We start from the raw sequence: 22925 nt of genomic DNA on the forward strand, positions 1-22925 counted from the left end.
AGAGCACCAAAACTCATAAAACCTAGTAGAAGTAAAATGAAAAATGGACAAACCCATAATTATAGCTGGAGAATTCAACACTCTTCTCTCAGTAATTGATAGGAAAATAGAAAGAAAATAATCAAAGGTACAGAACTGAACAACACCATCAACCAGCTGATGTGATTGAACATTCTATTCAACAACTTTAGAATACACACTTTTCACATTCTTTGGAAACATTGTCAAAAATAGTCTGTCTAGGTCATAAAATAAACCTTAAAACATAGCAAATAAGTAAAATCATACAAAGTGTGTTCTCTGATCATAACAGAATTAAATGAAAAATGAATAATAGAAAGATAACTGAAAAATCTCTATGTATATGGGAATTAAACATCATATTTCTTATTAATTGTGGTAAAATACAAATAACATAAAAGTTGCTATTTTAATCATTTTCTAGATCAGTAGTATTCAGTACATTCATATTGTAAATAACACATTTCTAAATAGTCTGTGGGTCAAAGAGAAAGTTTAAAGAAAAATTTTAAGGTATTTTGAACTCAAATAAAAGGGACATATATCAGAAAAATTTGTGATGCTCCTAAAGCAGGACATAGAGGAAAATGTGTAGGATTAAATGCGTACATTTCAAAAGAAGAAAGCTCTCCAATTAAAAATGTAAGCTTTCACCGTAATACACTATTTTATACACTTGATCTTAGCCAAAAGGCTGAGAAGAGATGGAACTATTTAAAAATAAACAAATAAATAAGCCCAAAATAAGCAGCAGGAAAAAATAATAAAGATTAAAAAAACGGTGAAATTAAAAACTGAAAAACAACAGAGAAAATAAAGTAAAAATGTAGTTCCTTGAAAATACTTTAAAAATTTAAAAATCACTAGCTACACTAACAAAAAAAGGGGAAAGACACAAATTATCAATATCAGTAATGAAAGGGAGAATATCCTTACACACCCCACAAACATTAAAGAAATAATAAGAAAATGCTACAAATAACTCTGTGCACACAAATTTGACAACTTAAATGAAATGGACCAATTCATTTGAAGCCACAAACTAACAAAAGTCAAGCAAGAAGAAATAAGTAATCAGAGTAGTTTATGGCTATTTAAAAAACTAATTATGCCATTAAAAGCCTTCCCACAAAGAAACTCTAGGCTCTGACTTTTACATTGGTGAATTCTACATTTAAAAGCTAAATAACACCAATTCTATACAACTTCTTTCAAAAAAATTAAAAAGAACACTTCACAATGTATTTCATGAGGCCAAAATTGTCCTAGTACCAAACGCAGACAAAGCCACTACAGAAAACTACCTGCCAACATCTCTTCCAAATGTAGGCACAAAAATCCTAAAGAACTATTTAAAATCAAACATAACTATATAGGGATCCCTGGGTGGTGCAGCAGTTTAGTACTGCCTTTGGCCCAGGGCGCGATCCTGGAGACCCGGGATCGAGTCCCACATCGGGCTCCCGGTGCATGGAGCCTGCTTCTCCCTCTGCTTGTGTCTCTGCCTCTCTCTCCCTCTGTGTGTGACTATCATAAATAAATAAATAATTTTAAAAAAAATCAGTCATTGTGACAAATACCATATGATTTCACTCCTGTGTGAAATTTAAGAAACAAAACAGATGAATATGGGGGAAGGGAAGGAAAATAAAATAAGACGAAAACAGAGAGACAAACCATAGGAGACAATTAACCATAGGAAACAAACTGAGAGTTGCTGGAAAGGAGGGAGTTGGGGGGATGGGGTAACTGGGTGATGTGCATTAAGGAGGGCATGTGATGTAATGAGCACTGGGTGTTATATGCAACTGATGATCAATAAATTCTACCTCTGAAACTAACAATACACTATATGTTAACTAACTTGAATTTAAATAAAAAAAGAAGAACTTCATCAATGTAATCCATCATACTAATAAACTAAAAAAAATTATCGATCATACATAGTAAAAAACATTTGAAAAATTCAACATTTGTTCTTGCTAAAAATTATCAGTAAACTAGAAATAGAAGGAATCATCCATAACCTGATAATAGGAACCTAAAAAAAAAAAAAAGGAAAGAAACCCCATAGCTGATGTAATATTTGATGGCAAAAGACTGAAGACTTTCTCCCCCACAACTAAGAACAAAGCAAGAATGTCCACTCTTACCTCTCCTATTCAATACCACGTTGGAACAACAGATTGGAAAGGAAAACTAAAACCTCACTATTCGAAGACAACATGAGGTCTACATTGAAAATTCCAAACAATCCATTAAAAAAAAAAATTCCTAGAACTAATAAGTGAATTTAGCAAGGTCTCAGGATGTACAATTACATGTAAAAATTAATCATATCTTTATATACTAGAAGTAAAAAGTTGGAAAAAACTTTTAAAATGCCATTTAAAATAATGCTTGAAAAACAAGCACTTAGGTATATTTTTTAAATGTGCAAGTTCTGTACACTAATGACCACAAAACTTTTTTTTAAAGGAAAGATTTAATATAAAAGAAAAAATATATGATATTTGTAGGTTAGAAGATCTAATAGTCTCAATTCTCCCAAATTCACCTATAGATTTAATGCAATTCCAATCAAGATCCCAGCAGTTTTTGTAGATGTAGGCAAGCTCATTGTTATATTTACTATATATATATATACTAGACCAACCAGAGACAAAGGAACTAAAATAAAGCAATTTTGAAAAGGGAGAATACATTTGGAGGACTCACATTAGCTCGTCTTACGATTTACTACAAAGCTACAGGATCATACAGAATTAGTGAAGGGCTAGACACACAGATCAATGGAACAGAATAGAGTCCAGAAAAAGACCCACACAAACATAGCCAATTGATTTTTCACAAAGGTAAAAGATAACTCAATGGAAAAGGATTATGTCAAAAGACAAATGGCATAGGAGGAATTAGATATCCAAATGCAAAAATAAATAAATAAATCTTGACTTAAACTTCACACCCTGCAGTAAAAGAAATTCAAAATGAATCACAGACCTATAAAACTTTTTAAAGAAAACACAGAAGAAAATCTTTGTAACCCTGAGCTAGGCTAGGCAGAGTCCTTAGACATGATACCAGAAGCCCAATAAAAGAAAACATTAATAAATTGTACTGCATCAAAATTAAAGATTTTCATTCTGTGAAAATCACTTTAAAGGTGAAAAGACAAGCTACAGATGGAAAAAAATCCTTGTATCCAGACAGTGGAGTACTACTCAGCTCAGCAATAAAATGCATGAACAGCTCATACAACAAATTGGTTAGCTCTCAAAGGCCTTATGCTGAATGGAAAAAACTAGCCTCAAAAGATTACATATTGTATACCTGCATTTATGTGTTATTCTGGAAAAGACAAAACTATAAACGTACATCCGTGGTTGCCAAAGCTTAGGGGTAAAGAAAGGATTTCACTATCAAGGGGCAACATTCAGGAACTATGAGGTGATGGGACTATTCTGTATCTTGATTGTGGTGGTGGTCACATGGCTCTAAATTAAATGAATGACAACGCATAGAACCTTACAGCAAAAAAAAGGGGGGGGGACTTTTACTGCATGTAAATTCAAAAATTAATAATAAAAATAAAAACAAACACACAAATTCCCACAAATCTAATCCCAAGTTACAAACACCTGATTTTCAAACATCATGCCCATAAGTGCTATTCTTACAACCCATGGTCAGATTGTGCTTAGCATCACCAGCCTTAAAAGGATGGTTAAGATGCCAGGAGTAAAAGCATTGATGTTGATTTATTCAACTTAACTGAACAAATATTTACTGACCTATTTACCAGGCATTTTGGATACATCTACAATTTAAATGAACTGAAACCTATATCTAGGATGTGAGAGGAGGAGTATAGACAATAAAGACAAACATAATAAATATGTACATTACTTGTATATAATACATACTACATTATTATAATATAGTATAATATATTAATATATTACCCTGAATAAGTAAATTATATATTATGTAAGTGCCATTGCAAGAAAAAATTAAAGCAGAGAAAGAATGAAGAATGCTAGGGTGGAGGAGGAAAGAATTTGCAATTTTAATTTGGATGGCGGTTGACCTCCTTGATAAGGTGACATTTGGGTAGACTTGAAAGAGGGAGGTAGAAGTCCAAGGGAAAAGCATTTCAAGCAAAGGGAATAGTCAGTGCAAAAGGCCCTATGGTGGGAGTATGTCCAGCATATTCAGGGAACAGCAAGGAAGCCTATATTACTGCCTAGATACCGAAGCTACACAAAGAGGGAAAAAAATAAAACTACAGACAATATTCCTAATGAATATACATACAAAAGTCCTCAACAACATACTAGTAAGCCAAATCCAGCATATTTAAAGAATCTTACATTATGATCAAGCAGGGTTTATCCCAGGAATACAAGAGTATGAGTGATTCAACATAAGAAAATCAGTCAATGTAATACACCATATTAGCAGACAGAGGGAAAAAAAACAAAGTATTGCCTAAACTGATGCAGAAAAAAGTATCTGACAATATCCAATACTCAGAAAGAAATATTCTCTCATGATAGAAATACTCAGAAAACTAGGAATTGATAGGAACTTCCTCAACATGACAAAGGACATTTACGAAAAGACCATAGCTAACATATTCAGTGATTAAAATCTGGTCCTCAAATTCATACAGAATTGCAAGGCATTCTAAGTAACCAAAATAATATTTAAAAAGAAGAACAAAATTGGACTACTCATACTTATACTTCCTGAGTTCAAAGCTTACTACAACACTACAGTAATCAAAACAGTATGGTACTGGCTTGAGGACAGACACATCAAGGGGTAATTGTCCAATGAAATAGAATGAGAGTCCTCAACGAGGATGCTAAGACCACTCAGCAGGGAAAGAATAGACTCACCAATACATGGTACTGAGAGAAGTACATAGCCACATGCAAAAGAATGAAGTTGAACCTGGCCCCACACCATGTAATAAATCAATGACCTAAACATAAGAGCCAAAACCATAAAACTTATAGAGGGAAACATAGAGGTAAACCTTCATGACTTAGGATTTGGCAATGATTTCTACATATGACACCAAAAGCATGAGCAACAAAAGAAAAAATAGATAAAATAGATTTCATCAAAATGAAAAGCTTTTATGCATAATTACTAAGACTGTGAAAGAACAACTAACAGAATAGGAGAAAATATTTTCAAATCATATATCTGGTAAGTGTCTATTATCCATAACATACAAAGAAATTATACAGCCTAGCAACAAAAAGAGAAACAATCCAATTTAAAAATGAGCAAAGGACTTGAATAGATATTTCTCCAAAGAAGATATCCAAATGGCCAACAAGCACATGAAGATTCTCAACATCATTAGCCATTAGAGAAAGGTAAATCAAAACCACAGTGAGATTCCACTTCCCACTCATTAGGATGTCTATAACTTTTTTAATGGAAAATAAGTATTAGTAAGCATCTGGAGAAATTGGAACTCTCATATATTTCCGGTAAAAATAAAATTTGTTCAGCTACCATGGAAGATTGTTTGGTGGTTCCTCAAAAACTTAAACATAGAACTATCATCTGATACAGCAATTCTACTCCTACATATTTACAGAAAAAAACCTGCAAATATTCAAATAAATATACTTACACACATGTTCACAGAAGCACTATTTACAATAGCTGAAAGGTGGAAACAAGCCAAATGTCCATCAGCAGATGAATGTATAAACAAATCATGGAGTATACATACAATGAGATGATTGCTCACACATAACAAAGAAATTAAGTACTCATACATATGACACATTGGGAATAAACTTTGAAAACATTATGCTAAGTGAAAGAAGCCAATAGGCAAATTTATATATATATATATATATATATATATATATAGAGCTTCTGTGAACAGTGTTACTTTTATTTTTTTACTTTTATTTTTTTATTTTTTATTTTTTTTTACAATGTTACTTTTAAGTAATAACATAGTTGTTACATGAATTGAAGCAACTCATGCTTGTGGAGAGCTGAGCATACCAACTGGCATCCTAGTACTTGGTGGACAGCAGCTGTGATCATGTCAACTAGCACCATTATCATCTCCGTCCTCACCTCACAACAGCCCTCAAAGTGGATACTTTCATTACCACTGCCTTCAAATCAGGAAATCGAAGCTCAGAGAGATAAAGCAATAGGCCCAAGGAACATGGTCACTAAGACATAGAGCATTCAGCCTGAGTCCAAGGCCCACAGCCTCTGCTCCTCCTCCCTGGAGAGCAAAGCCCACTTTGCACAAACAGGACTGAGCCAAGTCACTTGTCCAAGAAGAGGCCAGGTGTTCTTGGTGAGCAAGGATGAACACTGTGTCCCCCATGCCCAGGCCACCATCCTGCCTTTACCCCTCAGATTCTCCCATGAGAGGCTAGGATTTCACTTCTCTAACCATTAGGAAAGGCCAGGGGTGATGTTTTCTTTTAATGAGGAAAAAATTGCTCTATTTATGAAATCTGATTCTTACACATTTAAAAATTACTCATCATGAAACCAAGATGACATCTGACACAGGATTCATCTGTAAAGAATTCGGGCTAATGCCGTCTATAGGTTAAAGAACAATTTTAAGCTGTAAGCTATTGTGTCAGAACATTTAGAAAATCATCACCATTATTGTGAGAGTTTCCAGGAGAAGCAGGAACAACATGCACACACAGACACACAGACACAACACACACACACACACACATACACACACACAGGTTTTGGAAAAAGACCTGGAATCAGAATCTGGTTCTATTGCTTACTTACTAAATGTGTGACTTTGACCACGCTACTTATCTTTTCTTAGCCTTGGTTTCTTTAGTAGTAAAGGACTACTAGGACTGGGAAAGCATTAAATGAATATAAGTATTTAGTGCTTAGCTCCCAGAGACATTCCAAAAAAAATGACTATTGTTTCTCATCACTAAATACCACTTTCTGATATCTTTTGCTACTGACAAGTATATTCCCTGCCCTCCACAAGCTGGTAAAATAAGATCAATGCTGAGATTCCAAGGTGTTCTGCATGCTATCCAGGTGGCCAGGGTACAGGCCTCCTCAAGGACACCTTTCCCCAGAATAGAGTGATCAGGGAGCCTCAGAAAGGGAATTCTCCCCAAGACAAAGCAAGAAGAGAGGGGCCTGAAATCTGGTCAAGGCCTGGCTTGCAAAGTGCAGCTGTGGAATCACTGCAGTGAGAAATGTCACAACCTTGAGAAGGAAGAACGAAGTAGGAGGCAGCATGCTCCCTGATTTCCAATGATATTGCAGAAAGTAATCAAAATAGTATGGCATTGGCAAAAGATACAATGGAACAGAATAGAGAGATCAGATCAACCCACATATATATGATCAATTAATTTACAACAAAGAATTAAGACTACACAGTAAGGAAAGGACAGTCTTTTTATTTAATGGTATTGAGAAAAACCTAGACAATCACATGCAAAAGGATGAAACTGGACCACTGTCTTACACTGTACACAAAAATTAACCAAAAATGCATTAAAGACTTGATGTGAAAATAAGACCTGAAATCACAAAGCTCCCAGAAGAAAACACAGGAGGTGAATTCCTTGACATAGGTTTGGGCAATGATTTTACAGATTTGACGCAAAAAGCAAAAGCAACAAAAGCAAAAATGGACCAGTACCACTACATCAAATTAAAAAGCTTCTACAGCAAAGGAAACCATCAGTGAAATGAAAAGGCAACCTATAGAATGGGAGAAAATATTTGTAAATTGCATTTATGATAATACTCAAAATAAATAAAGAACTCATACAACTCAAAACCAAAAAAATACAATAAAAAATGGGCAGAACATCTGAAGAGACATCTTTCCAAAGTAGGTGATGAAAAGGTGCTCTATAGCACTAATCATTAAGAAAATGCAAACCAAAACCACAATGAGATACCACCTCAACACCTGGTAGAATGGCTATCATTAAGAAGACAAGAAATAACAAGTGTTGTTGAGGAACACTGTTGGTGGAAATGTAAATTGGTGCAGCCATTATGGAAAACAATATGCAGGTTCCCCAAAAAAATTAAAAATAGAGCTACCATATGATCCAGTAATTCTACTTCTGGGTATTTATCTGAGGAAAATGAAAACACCAACTTGAAAAGATACATGCACCCCTATGTTTATTGCAGCATTATTTACAATAGCCAAGATACAAAAAATCCCTAAGTGACCGTAAATGAATGGATGGATAAAGATGTGGTATATTCACACAATGGAATATTATTCAGCCATAAAAAGAAGGAAATCTTGCCATCTGTGACAACATGGATGGACCTGAAGGGCATTATGCTAAGTAAAATAATTCAGAGAAAGACAAATACCATATGATCTGACTTACACATGGAATCTAAAAAAAGAACTCATAGATACAGAGAATAAATTGGTGGTTGCCAGAAGCAGGGGATAGGGTAGTTGGCCAAAAAAGTGAAGGGAGTCAAAGAAATATAAATTTCCAATTTTAAAATAAATAAGCCATGAAAACATAAGGTACAGCATGGTGACTATAGTTAATAATACTATACTGCATATCTGAAAGTTACAAAGAGAATAAATCTTAAAAGCTCTTACTACAAGAAAAGAAATTGGAACTAGTATGGTGATGGGTTTAATTAACTAGGCTTTTAGCAGTCACCATTTTACAATATATACAAATATTGAATCACTAAGTTTTATATCTGAAAGCAATATAATGTTATACCTCAATGAAAAAATACGTGAATAAATACCTTAGGGGAAAGATTACCTAAAATTAGATTTAGATCAGATTGCTCAATGCCCAAAATTAATATTGGACAACAGTAATATATACATTAGAAATATAAGTATACATTTAGGAGTTATATTGTTTACATATTATATATGTAACACATATCTATTGAAAAGAGGATAAACAGTGATAGTAAATTGTAAACAGGTAAACATTATGAAGATGACTTTAAACTACTTTAGGGTAACCACTGAAAGACTAATAGAGAGTATAAGATCCAAATTAGTCGATAGGAAAAATTAAATTAAAATTCTAATAATTTAAAAGAAGACAAGGAAAAAATCAAAAGAAAAAGTAGGACAAGTAGAAAATACAAAACAGTAAAGTAGAAACCATCCCAAACATATTAAAAATTATAAAAATGTAAACAAAGTACATGCTTCAGTAACCAATAAATACCACATTGGGTTAAATGACAAAATAAAGCAAAACAAACTATCTCTTTACTGTTTACAAAAAAAAAAAAAAAAAAAACACTTAAAACATTAGGACACTAAAAGCTGGAAACAAAAGAATTGTTTTAAAAATTCCAGGCATGTACTAACCAAAGAAAGTGGTGTAGCTTTTTCTGATTAGATAAAATTATTTTTATGGCAAAACATATTATTGAAGATAAAGAAGATCACCACATAGGATGACAAATTTTGATTTCATGAGATAATATAAAAATTGTAAGTATGTGTGATTCTAATAGCCTCAGATAGAGGTAAGGAAAAATGAACAGAAATTGACAAATCTATCTTTATAATGAAAAATATCTAACATATCTTAGTAACTGATGTGTCAAGAGCAGATTAAATAATCTGAAAATTTAAAGAAGACAATAGACAAACTTAACCTAAAAGATATAAATAGAACATTGAGTATAACAATCAGAAGATATGCATTCTTTTCAAGCACACACAGAACACTTATGAAGATTTATCACATTGGAGGCCACAGAATCAACCTTAACTAATTTCAAAGGATGACCATCATACAGCCCACCTTCTCTCATGGTGATAAAATTAGAACTCAAAGCAACAAAAAAATCACCAAAAATACTCTGTAATTTTGGAAATTCACAATTCAAATAAGATTCAAGAATCAAACTATAATCACAAAGGAAATGAAAATATTTAGGACTAAATAATATTGAATGAAAAAAAAACAAAAAAAATAATATTGAATGTGTTATTTTGTATTTTCTATGAAACTTGTGTGATATAGCTAAAGTAAAGTGACAGGGAAATTTGCATTTAAAAAGAAAAGTGAAAACGAGTCTTCTAATCAATTAAATTGAAAGAAGACCAGAACAAACCCAAAGTAGAGGATATAATAAGAAGAAATGAATGGAAACAGAAATAGAAATGTCTGTATGAGAGATAGGGCAAGCTGAAAGTTGGCTCATGGGACATATTGATAAGCAAAACTCCGTCAAGAATGGTGGGGTGCTAAGGAGCAAGGGGAGAGAAAAGACACAAGGATCATATAGGAGCAAAGTGTTAAAAGGATATTGTGAACAGCCGTATGCCAGTAAATTGAAACTTGGAGTGGGAAAATGAGCTAGGAAAATTACTAAGAGTGATTCAAGAAGAAATACAAATTTATTCTCCCAAAAATAAATCTTCTTACAAGAAAAGATTGATCTTATGAGGTTTTTTTTTTTTTTTTTTTTTTTACTGGCACATTCTATCAGAAAGCTAAGGAATATAAATAGTAACCTTTATTTACATAAACTGGTGTAAGAAGACAAGAGAAAAATCAAAATAAGAAGTGGGACTACTAGAAAATACAAAATAGTGAAGAATAGAAGAGACAACACTGCCCAATTCGCATTATACCGCTACTATAAACTTGATACTAAAAATAGCCAAGAGCCACGTGATATATTTGGAAAAGTATAGCTTTTGGAACAAACAAGAACAAATTCTTGTTTTGCAACATTCAAAAAAAAAAAAAAAGTCAAGGAGAGTAAAAGGCCAAACTTTCTCACGAGCAAAAGTCATCTTAAAAAACTAGCAAATCAAAGCCAGCAATAAATACGTTGTGAGCAAGTTTCTAATCTGCACAAATGCAAGATTAGAAAAACAATTAATTTAGTGAATTAGCTGGAGAAACAAGAACAAAGATACGATTATCTAGTAGTTGGAGATTTGGCATCTGTCCCCCTCACCACCAACCCCAACACTGAAGTCTGGCCAATCCAATGTCTTTGGATAAAAATGCTCAATGTCTTTCAGAAGGGTGTTCTGTGGTGGAAAATATCAGATGGTGCAGAGAGATGGTAGGCAGGATAGGTTATTGTAATATTAACTTGTATTTTTTCACTGCTACCTTAAGGAAATAAAAAAGATCACCCACTATTCCTGTTCTGTTCTTTTATTTTCTTCCCCTGCCACTCCAAAGGAGGAGGAGTATTCTTTGTGCTCTCTTGCTTTAGTGAAAGTCTGCCTCACAGGAATGAAGGTAAAGCATTGTTTACAAAAGTCTGGGCTCATGGAGGAGATGGGTAAGAGGAGATGATTGTCTTTGCTACAAAAAGTGGAAGCAGCAAGAAGAAAGAGGAAGAACCAGGGATGGTGAGGGACACTGTGGTTATCCTGTGAGTCAAAGGACCTCATCCCACCGCCTGGCAGTGCAAGGATAAGGATGGGGGCAGTGGGTAAGAAAAGACTCCCAAAGGCAAAGAAAGGCTGCCCAGCACACCAAGGAGGCTAGGCACAGGCAGCAAGACTCCCAGGAGCCGTAGCAAAGATGCCAAAGGAGAAAGTGAGCTTATCGGCACAGTTGCGCCCTTGGTTTCCAAGATCTGGGAACCCCCCTGGTTCTTATGTAACTCAACAGCATCCTCCAACCACATATTGACTCAGACTGGTTCTCAGGCAGCTCCCAAGGCAGAGAAGATTGGAGTCGAAGTTAACTCAATTTAAGAGGAAAGAAAGTCATGGGACATGTTTGCACACCTAGTCTATAGATCTAGGCTTCCTACCCTCTACATATGCACTATTTGGGAGAAAACAGGAGACAGGAATACACTGATGACCCGATTACAAAACAAGCCCCAAAGCTCTACCTCTCCTCCAGGTCTGGCCACCGCTTAACGTTGCCTTGAGGGTCACTGCCAGCATCTTCCTTCTGGGCATTCACAACTGGGTCCTTCCCAGCCCTTGGGGACCCCTTCAGGTCTCTGCGCAGGTGGAGGGTGCCATCGACCATGCTGTCCAGGAAGCTGAGGATCTGGAGGCAGCTCTGTATCTTGCGTGGGAGTGGGCTGGCAGAAGTAAAGGCCATACTCAGCAAATCAGCAAATGGCCTGGCCTTTGTGTCCACCCTGGAGTGTAGAGGGGCTTCTTCTTCCTCCTGGGCTCCAAAACAGCCCAGCAAACAGAGGTCCTCAGCCAGCTTCTCAAAAAGCCCATTCTTCTTGAAGAAGTCACTGTTGACAGGGTCTAGGTACAAGGCCGCAGACAAGGCACAGAGGGTGTGCAGGACCAGATCCAGGATTTGGCTGGGGGCCACCATCCCCCACGTCTGCAGCGGGGGCTCCTGGAGAGACCCCTCCAGGTCAGAGAGCAGAGACAGGAGTCCATTGAAGCCACTGGACACTCTGAAAGCAGCGCGGCCTTTGGGGGTCTCCAGGATCCTGAGCAGAGACTGAAACACCAACAGGATAAAAATGAGGAAAATCCAGGAGGCAGCTTGTTAACACCAAGCTCCAGCACACCCCTGTCAAAGGATTGCACATGCTCTTTCCTGTTCGAGTTGTGGGAACAGTGAGCTACCTGAGGGTAATTCCAAAACACTGGGATGTCCATGTTGTCCTCTTCCTTTTAATTTCAGGTTGCCCCTCGGTGCCTCCTTTCAAATGACTGCTGTCAAAGCCTATGCTAAGTTATAGGGTTGGTTGCCTCCTTTGGATCTTAACTTCCATGCCTCTCCCTCCAAAAAGCTTTCTTTGACCCCTGGCTTATACTCACCCCAGGCTCATTTGTTGAACCATACTCTCTTCACACTGTCATAAAGTTACTTGAGAGATGCCTCAGCCTTCCACTGGACTGAAGCTCTGTGAAATCAGGCAACTCACTGCCATGGAATGTAGCACACACTTAATAAATATTTGCTGAATGAGTGAAATGAACCATCTCTTATATTGTAAAGAAGACTTACAATGAAATCTAGATAAAGTAGCTTATCATTATCTCCCTCTCTGTGCAAACCTGAGTACCTCTGTTAAATGAAGAAAGATAATAAAATGAATCTACTTAATAGCTGGTATAAGGAATTAAAGTAGAGAAGGGAAACATTTAATGGAAGGAAACATAACTACAGCATATAGAATAGACTATGTGTGGAGTTGAAGCTATTCATAGCATACATAGTAGAATTTACCTTCTCCAGATCACTGTGATATTACTAGACAAACTTTTATTTCCTTCTAAACTCAAACATTTATTGAGCACTTACAACGTGTCATTCATTGAGTACAGCATGTGGTATACACTAGGTATTTGACAAATGTTTTGGAGGGAGGGGGGAAGGAAGGAAGGAAGGGAGGGAGGGAGGGAGGGAGGGAGGGAGGGAAAAGATATGGCCCAACTACTTCTGAATTTGGCTCAAAAACTGGGCAAGGTTGAGTTGACTTTATAGGCAGGTCCTTAAAAGAAGCTGTAGACTGTTAAAGCAGGTTCTCCACAAGAGTGATGCTCAGTGAGTGTGAGTCTCATGGTATAGCAACACTAAGCCTTCTAGACAAGCAGGGCCTTTCTCTGTGTAGACAGCATCATTGCAGCAGCCTCCCCCTATACCCCACCCATGGGACTCCAGGGCTAAGACAAGCCACACGTAGATCTGCTACAACTGTGCCTGTCTTGTGTGAGCAACTCAACTCCCAACAGAATATTTTCTTCCAAGTTAGAAACATATTCTAACCTTGAAGTATGTGTGGTGGTGCTAGCCTCTTCCCACCAACTGGTAATCCATGTGAAAGGACGAACGCTGATATATGGTACAGCATGCATTGCATTGTTTGCATCTGACCTTGTGACTTGTGCCAGAAAAATAAATCAATCACCAAGACATCAGGAAATCTTAAGCTCTAGTGTGTTAAGCCCTTTAAATTTACATAAGTACTTTAAGTAGCTCCTAAAACCACTAGGTGGTTGTTTGAGGTAAATGGATTGAATGAAGCTCTGCTGTTTATCACAAGGACATATGACAAAACAAATATGAAAAAGGGAGAATGATCAAAAAACAAATCAAATTACAGGCACTTGTCTGAACACTAGGTGACCACCAACCCCCCCTCATATTCAAGAAGCTACCTTCCAATTATCCAATTTGACACCAGAAATTGTTCAAAAGACTGTCATTCAAAGAGTGTTGAAAGTGGATATTTTTAAAAGAGAGCAAACCAATGAAAGTCTTTCTTAAGATCTGTGTCACACAGAGGGTCTGTCCCCTGTAATTCCTAGGTGGCTCCTTTTTCCTCCTATTGGGAGGGGGGGGAGGAGAAAGAAATGGCTATCCTTAATTGTTGCTTTGTTTGATTTATTAAATTCAGAATCATTATCTAAAATGGGGGTAATCTCATTAGAACTTAGACTGCTCTATTATTTCTTGGGATGGGGTTAATTTCATATTTGCAGAGTCATAAAGTAAAGAGTCCAAAATCCAATTACAAAGGCTTAATTTCATAGCAACTAACGAGAAACATTTCTATCATAAAGGAAAATAAATACTGTGCGACTTCGGGAAATGGTTTGTCAGGAACTGGGGGCCGAGGAGGAGGGTCTCCATTACTGTCATTCAACTTTGCATGATAATGCATCACCAAGGCTTGTAAGTCTGTGGAAGGGAGTAAATTTAATCAGCTGAAGTCAAAGTAATCAGGCTAGGGTTGACACATTTCAAGAAAGGTCAACTTTAAGCACATTTTCTCCTCCTTAACTCAGTTACCATGTCATCGTCTCTGAGTTAGTATTCCTCCAGCTTGAATCTATAAAATGGATGTCTGCTGCAAAGCGCTAACTATGTTAGGACTAACAGGATTTATTTCACATTCTATTATGTGTTATTCCTCATAATTTTCCATGTGTCATGCTGGAAGACTCGTGAGGTAATGCGATTAAGCACAGAGTGAACAGCTAAATGTATATTAGCAAATCAATCTGAATTTGTGCATAACCCAATCACAGTCCCACTGGCAGTGGAGAGGAAATTCATTTGCTTACATTATTCTTTAACTCAATTATCATTTGCCAGGATTAGGTGGTGAAGTCACATGTGCTTGTGCATTGATATGGAAGCAGCACTGGATTTTAGAAACAACTGCCTGAAGTTGGGTGTTTCTGGAGGAATTCTCTCCTCCAAAGCATTTGGCTAACTGCCTCAGGGAAGGGGAGTAAGAGTCACACCTGGATATAAATGCATGTCAGAGATGGCAAAACTTTGGTGTGGGGGGGCAGAGGATACCTTTGAGGTCACCCCATTCCATCATTTCCCCCTCATCCTATATCTGACTTACTTTGCAGGCACAGTGCTTTGGGCAGAGTCTACAGTCAACTTCTAATAATGGAGATCCAGCCAGAAAGAGCTAATTTAACATCTTTGTTTCTAAAGTTCCTACAGATTCCCAAGATACTTAGAACAAATGCAGATATAGATATCAGACTCCAGCAAACACTGGAGAGTCACTCCCATGACTCAGTGGGGGACAAGTCAAGAACAACCCCATGTCTCTCCAACACCCACTGGAAGAACAATGTGTCAATAGACCTGGTCCCAGGAGAGCCCTAGCAGCTCCAGGAGCCACCCCCTAACCACTCAACAGTGACTTGGCAGCCAGGGAGAAGATGGTACATTGAACATAAGGTATGACTTTGTTAAATAAGTTTACACAGTGTTAATCCCTTGATAGTGGGGTTCTGAAATGATATTGAATCTGTAAAACACCATGAAGACTTTACATTGCTAATTCTAGAAATTCAGTCTTATTACCCAGGGCAGACACTCCAATAAGGTGTCTCTGGGCTTCAGAGGAAATAAGATGAACTTTTCATGAGCAAAGCAGAGTACTCTATAGCAGACACAGAAACACTTGTTCTCTCCAAGCAAAGTAAAGCCAAAACTTTCCTCTCTGTGGATCTGTTTGACTTTCAATATGAAAATATCAGAAATATCTGGGGACTCCAATTACTCATCCACTAGGAAACCAAAGTCCTGACTACTTTGGTTATGCCTTCTCTATTGCTTATCAGAATGAGGCTCATGTGAATCAGGCTAAAGATAGACATGTGAGAAAAAATGTAATAAAAAGCAGGCTAAAGAGGAAGATCCCTAGATTTAAGTCATTATTCTTAAATTCAAGTTCAACTCACAATTGATATATTAGATACTTTCTGGACATAGCCATGCTGGAACATTGAGATAGGACCACATGAAGCTAAAGTCTTTCTGGGCTGTAAATTGCCTTTAATTCTTAATATCTCTCTCCCTTACTCTCTCCTATATGATCCTCTCAGTCCCTTTACCTCACATAATCAAGAGACTCTAGTATCTTTCAAAAGACAGTTAACTTTTTGTTTCATATAAGTCTAGTTTTATTTCGTGTAAAACTGATTTCTTTGGCTCTATAGCTAAATCACTGTTTTGAGTCTTGTCATCTGTGAAATGCATAGTAATTATGGTCATCATGTCACTTTTGGATAGGCTTCTCATGATGACTCAACCATGCCAAGCATGTAAGCTAAGGCCATGTGATGATGAGAACATAAGTGTCTGAGAATCACATGACAGTGACTGGCTTTGCAGAGAATAAGTAGGTAAAAGAAACCAAGAACAATTCTCTAAATGTTAAAATGATGTTGTATAGAAATAGTCATGGCTGAGTAAGCCTGATGGTTTAATTTTGGAAGTCAGACAAACTCTATTTTTTAAAATTCACCAATGACCATGACTGAAACATGAGCGTGTGTTTTGCATGGGGTTGTGTTGCACATATAGATGAGAGGTCCCCAAGTCAGCTCCCTGGGAGATACTTGCATTTACATATGCTCTTCTCTTAAACAGAATATGACCCCCCAAAAAGGAAATTTTTAAAAATGTGTAAGGCCACAAAGACAAAAGGAATGGAAAAGCAAGAACAATAAAATTGTAAGGCAGAAGGGACGGTGGTGATGACATTTGTTATCATTTTAACCATGTTAAGATTATTTGACACAGTTAACAATATTACATTAACATTATTACATTAACAATATTACAAAAACAAAAACCTATACTCATCTTTGTTTCCCGAAGGTAACACCCTGATTTTACTCCTCCCGCTATGTCCTCTGTGGCCATGTCTCTGCCTGCCCCTTACATCCTCTTCCTAGCTCAAATACCCTCCTCTGAGAGCCTTCCTCAACAAGCACAGCAGGACTGGTCTCTCCTACTCCTCTGCTCCCAAGGCAGCCTGCACTCAGGACCTTCCAGGGCATTACCACACTGTATTGCAATTATTGCTCACTTCTTATGAGCTCTAGTCTATGAGCTCCCAGATGGCTATGTGTCCCAGGCACTCGGCATCAGGATGCTAGTGGGTACACACTCACTAAATGTTGGTCAAGTAAACAAGGCAGCTGCTTTGTCACTGCTGATTCATACTCCATAGCCACACTTTATAGTGTTGCTGTGAAGTGGCTGCCCAGCCAAATTACATTTGCCAGCACTCTTTGTATCCAAATGAGTTGTGCCCGAAGAAAGCTGGACAGAAGTTAACGTGTGCTAGTTCCAGGCTTGCAAACCACCTAGTGCAATTCTCCATGCTCCTTTCTTTGTCTGCTAGCTGGATGAGATGCCCAGGTAACAGCTGTCCCTGAAGAGCAACCCCCTCCCCATATCACTGATTGGACAATACATAGGAAAGAAACTCCCAGTGTATCAGGCTACTAAGGATGTGGGATTTCTTCGTGACAGCAGCTAGCACTACCCTACCTGGACGACGCAGTGGCTGAGTGAACACTTGTGCAAATGTCGATCATCTATTACCTGTCCTGGGAAAGCCCATCATAAAGGAAGACCTGATATCACCTGTAGAAGGTCCAGTTTCAACTGCAGCTCCCCTTGAGTGGACGAGCACAGAGCGCCCACAATGATGCTCATGTACTCCTCCGCATTGATGAGTGAGAGTTGCTCTAAGATGCTGAGTGAGGCTTCCCGGTACCACCCATCATCCAGGAAGATCTTGATGAAGGGCACCATGCCGTGGTCTTTCAGGACAACTGTGGACCAGACAGACAGTGTGGGGCTAGAGCAATGGGGCTTCAGCACCTTAGCTTTAATGACAAGAAAACTTTCTCTTACAACATCCAGGTTTGTTTTGCTCCCTTTATATGTGTCCTCTGCCCATTAGAAACTCTTTTTCCCCCCAAAATCCATACCCACTGCTAAAATGAGAAGGGGAAAAGAGAAGCTGAAGCAATTTAAAAAAAAAAAAAAAGCAAGGAATAAAACCTTTTTTTTTTTATTCAATGAAAATTCTGGTTTTGAAAGTTTTTTTCAAAAACTTTTCCAGTGAATTTTTTTTAGAAACCTAGTTACTACAAACTTTAACTATACAATACCTCTGTCTTTTATTGCTACTTAATACTCTAATCCAGGGTCAATAGCAGTTATCTCTCTTCTCTGTCAAAATTTTTACTGAAAACAAACCAGAATTGAAGTTACGAACATTTAATTCTGAGCTAGTTTCCTGGAGTGGGGGGATTAAAGAACTTTGACTACTGGTATGCTTTTGTTTAAAAGTAATCCTAAGAATGTCTTCTTCAGGATTGATATTTGGTGTGATCATGTGTAGAATAAGAACTAGGAAGTAGCTGAGTCATTCGAGTGGCATGATGTGGATGTGAGCTGGTTAATTGAGACAGGACTTCTACAATTATGGCTCAGGCACCCCTATACCTTGGAAGCCTGTTGTAAAGCACACTCCTGGGGTACTTGGGTGGCCCAGTTAAGCATCCAACTCTTGATCTCATAAACTTGAGTTCAAGCCCTGAACTGAGCTCAATGCTGGGTGTGGAGTCCACTTAAAAAAAAAAAAAAGAAAAAAGTAGATTCCTGAGGTCTACTTTGACCTGCTACTCTGAGAGTAAATCTCTGAGAGTGAGCCTAGGAATATGCATTTTAACCAGTACCTCCAGGGAATCTTTTATAGTTTAACATCAGAGACTCTCTGCATATGAAATAATCATTCACACTAGGTTTCATTGATCTATGAGGGGCTCAGATAAAGACACTCCAAATCACCAAACCCACTGATATCATTTTGTTGATATATCTGCTTCATAACAAAATATATACACATGCATAGTTAATGCACCTATTTTTTTAAAGCATGGAAATCACATGATCTTTGGAAGCTAAAGATGTTTTGGATGGATGGAGCTCCTAAGTTCATCATGGGCTGAAATGGAAGCCTTTGAAAAATAATTCATTTTGGGGGTGTCTGGATGGCTCAGTCAGTTAAGCATCTGCCTTTGGCTTAGGTCATGATCCCAGGGTCCTGGATCAAGCCCTGCATCAGGCTCCCTGCTCAGCAGAAAGCCTGCTTCTCCCTCTCCCTCTGCCTGTTGCTCCCCCTGCTTGTGTGCTCTCTCTCTGTATGTCAAATAAATAAAATCCTTTTTTAAAAAATGGTTAGTTTTTTTACCTATACTTTACAATTCAGATTTTTTAAAAAGCACTTTCATCAGTGCTGAGGATGTTAATAGATTTTTACTTAGGGTGGCGGGAATACTCTGTGGTCTTATAAATTTAGAATATCTCCTTAGGATACCTCTATCCAAACCTCACTTAGTAACCTTAAAAGTAAAAGCTGTCAACCAAGATGTCTACAAATCTAATGATGATCAATGGACATCAACCAGCAAATGGATATTAGCCACAGCTTTAGTGTAGGTTATTCCTTGGGTATAACCTCAGAACAGTGACAAAAATCACCGAAGATAGCTAATGTTTTGCCAAGCAGTGACAAGATGAGTTTGGTACCATCCTTACCTGCATTCCGTACTGAGCCTCTCAGAAGCATGACCACAGTTCTCAGCATCACACATGTCAGTTCTCTCTCTGTATCCTGAACACCAAGCATGGACTCTTTGTTTCCTGCTGTGTTTAAGAAGCAACAAATAAAATCTTAAGTACATATGATATGACACCAAATCTCTGATTCCATTAGCTTTTTATACTCTTAAGGGAATGAAAACATAATGCTTCTATTATAAGGGAATGTTCATCGCAGTTCATGAGAAGTTACCCGACAACTCCTCATAGCCATGGATCTCCAACTTAAGCACATCAAAACCCCCTGGAGGTCTTGCTAAAATCCAGCTGGAATTCCCCCTCAGAGTTTCTAGCTTAAGAGATCTTAAGTGGGACTCTATAACTGCAATTTTTTAAAGTTCTCAGATGATGCTTATGGACCTGGTGTGAGGACCACTCTTTGAGAACCACTACTCTAAATAATGTCCAAAACCCATGTCTTTGACTTTCCTTTGAACAGTTTTATATTTTGCCATTCATTCCTGGGAGGGAGGACTGCCAGCTCACACCTGAGGTGTGGAGAGGCCTGACAGATTCTGGAGTGGATGGGTGTTTCCATTAGATTCATGAGGGCAAGCCAGGCCTATGTGTTCACTATTGAATCTCAAGTGCCAGAAAAGTGCCTGACACAAGAGGGAAGCTCAATACCCATTTGGGGAATGAATGAATGAATGAATGAATGAATGAATGAATGAAGACTTTATTAACCAGGAGACAAGTATCTAAGAAGAATAAGAAACAATAGAAACTCTAGACACTAGACACTGTAACAACAGAAACACAAATAGTATTATCACACTATAACAATATCACAAAGTAGGACAGGATGTGTCAGCTCACAAGAAAGTTCAGGTTCTTCTGGGAATGGTCATAGGTTTGGGGATTGGATTTAAAAGCAAATTCAATATCAGGATGCTGAGAAGCAATACACAGAAAGGTAACACAGAAACTTTAAACAAAAAGACTGTGAAAAGGGCATCAGAAAAGAGCACATGATAAAATACTCTCCAAGGCCCAGCTCACAGGCCCAGATATGTAAAGATGGGAGTGCCCCATCCTCAATCTTGACTCTGTTTGCAAACACTCTCAGGAGATGTGAGTCCTTCCTGGCCTCCTGAAAGTGTCTGTCTGTCTCAGTTCCCCATGCGCTACCACAGAAGCTACAGGGGAGAAGACAGCTAATGTTTCTTAAGCACCTATGATGCAGAGAGACCCTCTCAGTACTTCCTCACTTAATGCTGACCACATCCTTATGTGGTAGACATTCTTGCACCCATTTAACAGAGGAGGAAACCAGCTCAGAGAGGTTAAGTAACTTGCTCAGGATCATTCAGCTCATAACTAGCATAACCAGGATACCCATCTAGGGCTGCCTGGCCCCCAGGCCCACAGTCTCTCCCCACAGCTTCTTCCCCTGAAATAGGCCCAGGGAACAGACAGACTGCTGACTTTGGCTTGAGTCTGAAGTTCAATTCCAAAAGCAGCCAATGGCTAGGGAGCCCTTAGCCCCTTCCAGCCGGTGCAGCAGCAGAAGTAAAGGCCAAAAAGGTGGGGAGATATAAGTGGCTAAATTCAGGGCCCTACTGTGTCTTCTCCAGGCTGAAATCCCAGACAGGCAGGTGTAGACAGATGGAAGGAAAGCCAGGAAGAACTGGGAAAGATTTCACAGTTCCTGGCTCCTATTTGCAGGTTGGTGGAGGTGGGGGTTGTGGACAAACCACACAGCAGGATATGTGTTTGGGGTGTGGTGAGGCAGTGAAAGAGCCCTGGACAGAAGAGAGCCTGAAGCCCTGCGGGGGGGAACAGAGGTCGCTGAGGTAGAGAGCTCAGGACCCAGGTGGGAGTGAGGGGACATTGCCAAAGAGCCACAGGTGCAGAGCCCAGCAGGGCACACAAAAGTGGGACAAGATTTGGAGGGCAGAGTGGATGGCAGGGGTCGATGCTCCAAGAGGAAGACCCTGGGGCCTGAGAGCACCAGGAGGCCCTATACCAGCTGACACCACCCACCAAACCCCAAACACACATAGACACATGTGCGCTTGTCCCTCGCCCTCTGCCCTGCCAGAGCCCCAGGACTCTGAGCTCCCTGGCTCCCCTGACGTCTCCATCTCCACACTCAGACACTACCTAGTGCAGGAGATATCTGTAAGCTAAGAATTCATCAGGCCTGAGTAGCCACATCAAAGTCATACCCATCCCTCTGGCCTCTTCATGGGGAAGGTCAGTCCAGTTACAGGAACTAGAGAGGCTGGCTGCTGGCTCTGTGAAGCCACACACCCTGAGATACCTTCTCCAACCCTCATGGTGCCAGGTGACGAGAGCATGCTCACTCTGTTACATTAATGGGTAGCACAGTGGCACGCAGAGCTCCCCTCCCCCACTTCAGTCTGCTCCCCCTACCCCACCCGACACTCCTGGGAGGCACCTGACTTCCTCAGGATCTTGGCCCGCTTCCGCAGTTGGGCCAGCAGCAGGCCCAGGAGACCCGAGTCCCGAAAGATGTCAGTGAAGAGCAGGTCCCTGCTGGCTATCCTGAGGACACTCTGCAGGGCCACAAGGGTGCAGGGTGATTCAGGGCTCTCCTTGATTAGGCACTGCACCTTCCGCAGGATCTCGTGGGGCACATAATGCAGCTCGAACACCAGAGCCTCCAGCAGCTGGAAGAAGTACTTCTGCACTGGGGCTGGCTTCCGGGGCACAATCTCCACGAACTGTGAGATGGGCTGCAGCGTCCACTCCAGCAGGAAGAAGTTGCGGGCATTCCAGGACCACATGGTCCTGATGGCTGACAGGACTTTGGTGCAGAGGGCAGGGCTGCTGGCTTTGTGGAAAACGTTCTGTAGGACTTGGAAGGCCTGGAGATTCTTAACAGTCACTCCTGAAGATGGAAGAAGGAATAATCCTGCAGGTCATTTCTCCAGCCTATGCCTGGAAACCCATCCTTGCATCACCATTAGGAAATACCACTCATAGTGTCTATTTCTAGTTCCCATGGGTAAATGTCTA

The 22925-nt window shown here is 38.9% G+C and overlaps 1 protein-coding gene across 3 annotated transcripts in view; it reads right to left on the minus strand.

Moving 5' to 3' along the window:
- WDFY4 (WDFY family member 4) overlaps positions 1-22925 on the minus strand; it is a 288429-nt gene that overhangs the window by 225950 nt on the left and 39554 nt on the right. For 2 of the 3 annotated variants that reach the window (XM_041743892.1, XM_041743890.1), the window contains exons 9-12: positions 22345-22797; positions 19878-19985; positions 17913-18103; positions 11914-12494 (exon numbers count right to left, since the gene is read on the minus strand). In XM_041743892.1, coding sequence (XP_041599826.1) covers positions 11914-12494; positions 17913-18103; positions 19878-19985; positions 22345-22797 — 1333 coding nt within the window. The remainder of the gene's footprint in view (positions 1-11913; positions 12495-17912; positions 18104-19877; positions 19986-22344; positions 22798-22925) is intronic. The other variant, XM_041743891.1, reaches the window with a different exon arrangement.

Source organism: Vulpes lagopus, chromosome 2 (assembly GCF_018345385.1).
Source record: "Vulpes lagopus strain Blue_001 chromosome 2, ASM1834538v1, whole genome shotgun sequence".
In the NCBI taxonomy this organism is placed as follows: Eukaryota; Metazoa; Chordata; class Mammalia; order Carnivora; family Canidae; genus Vulpes; species Vulpes lagopus.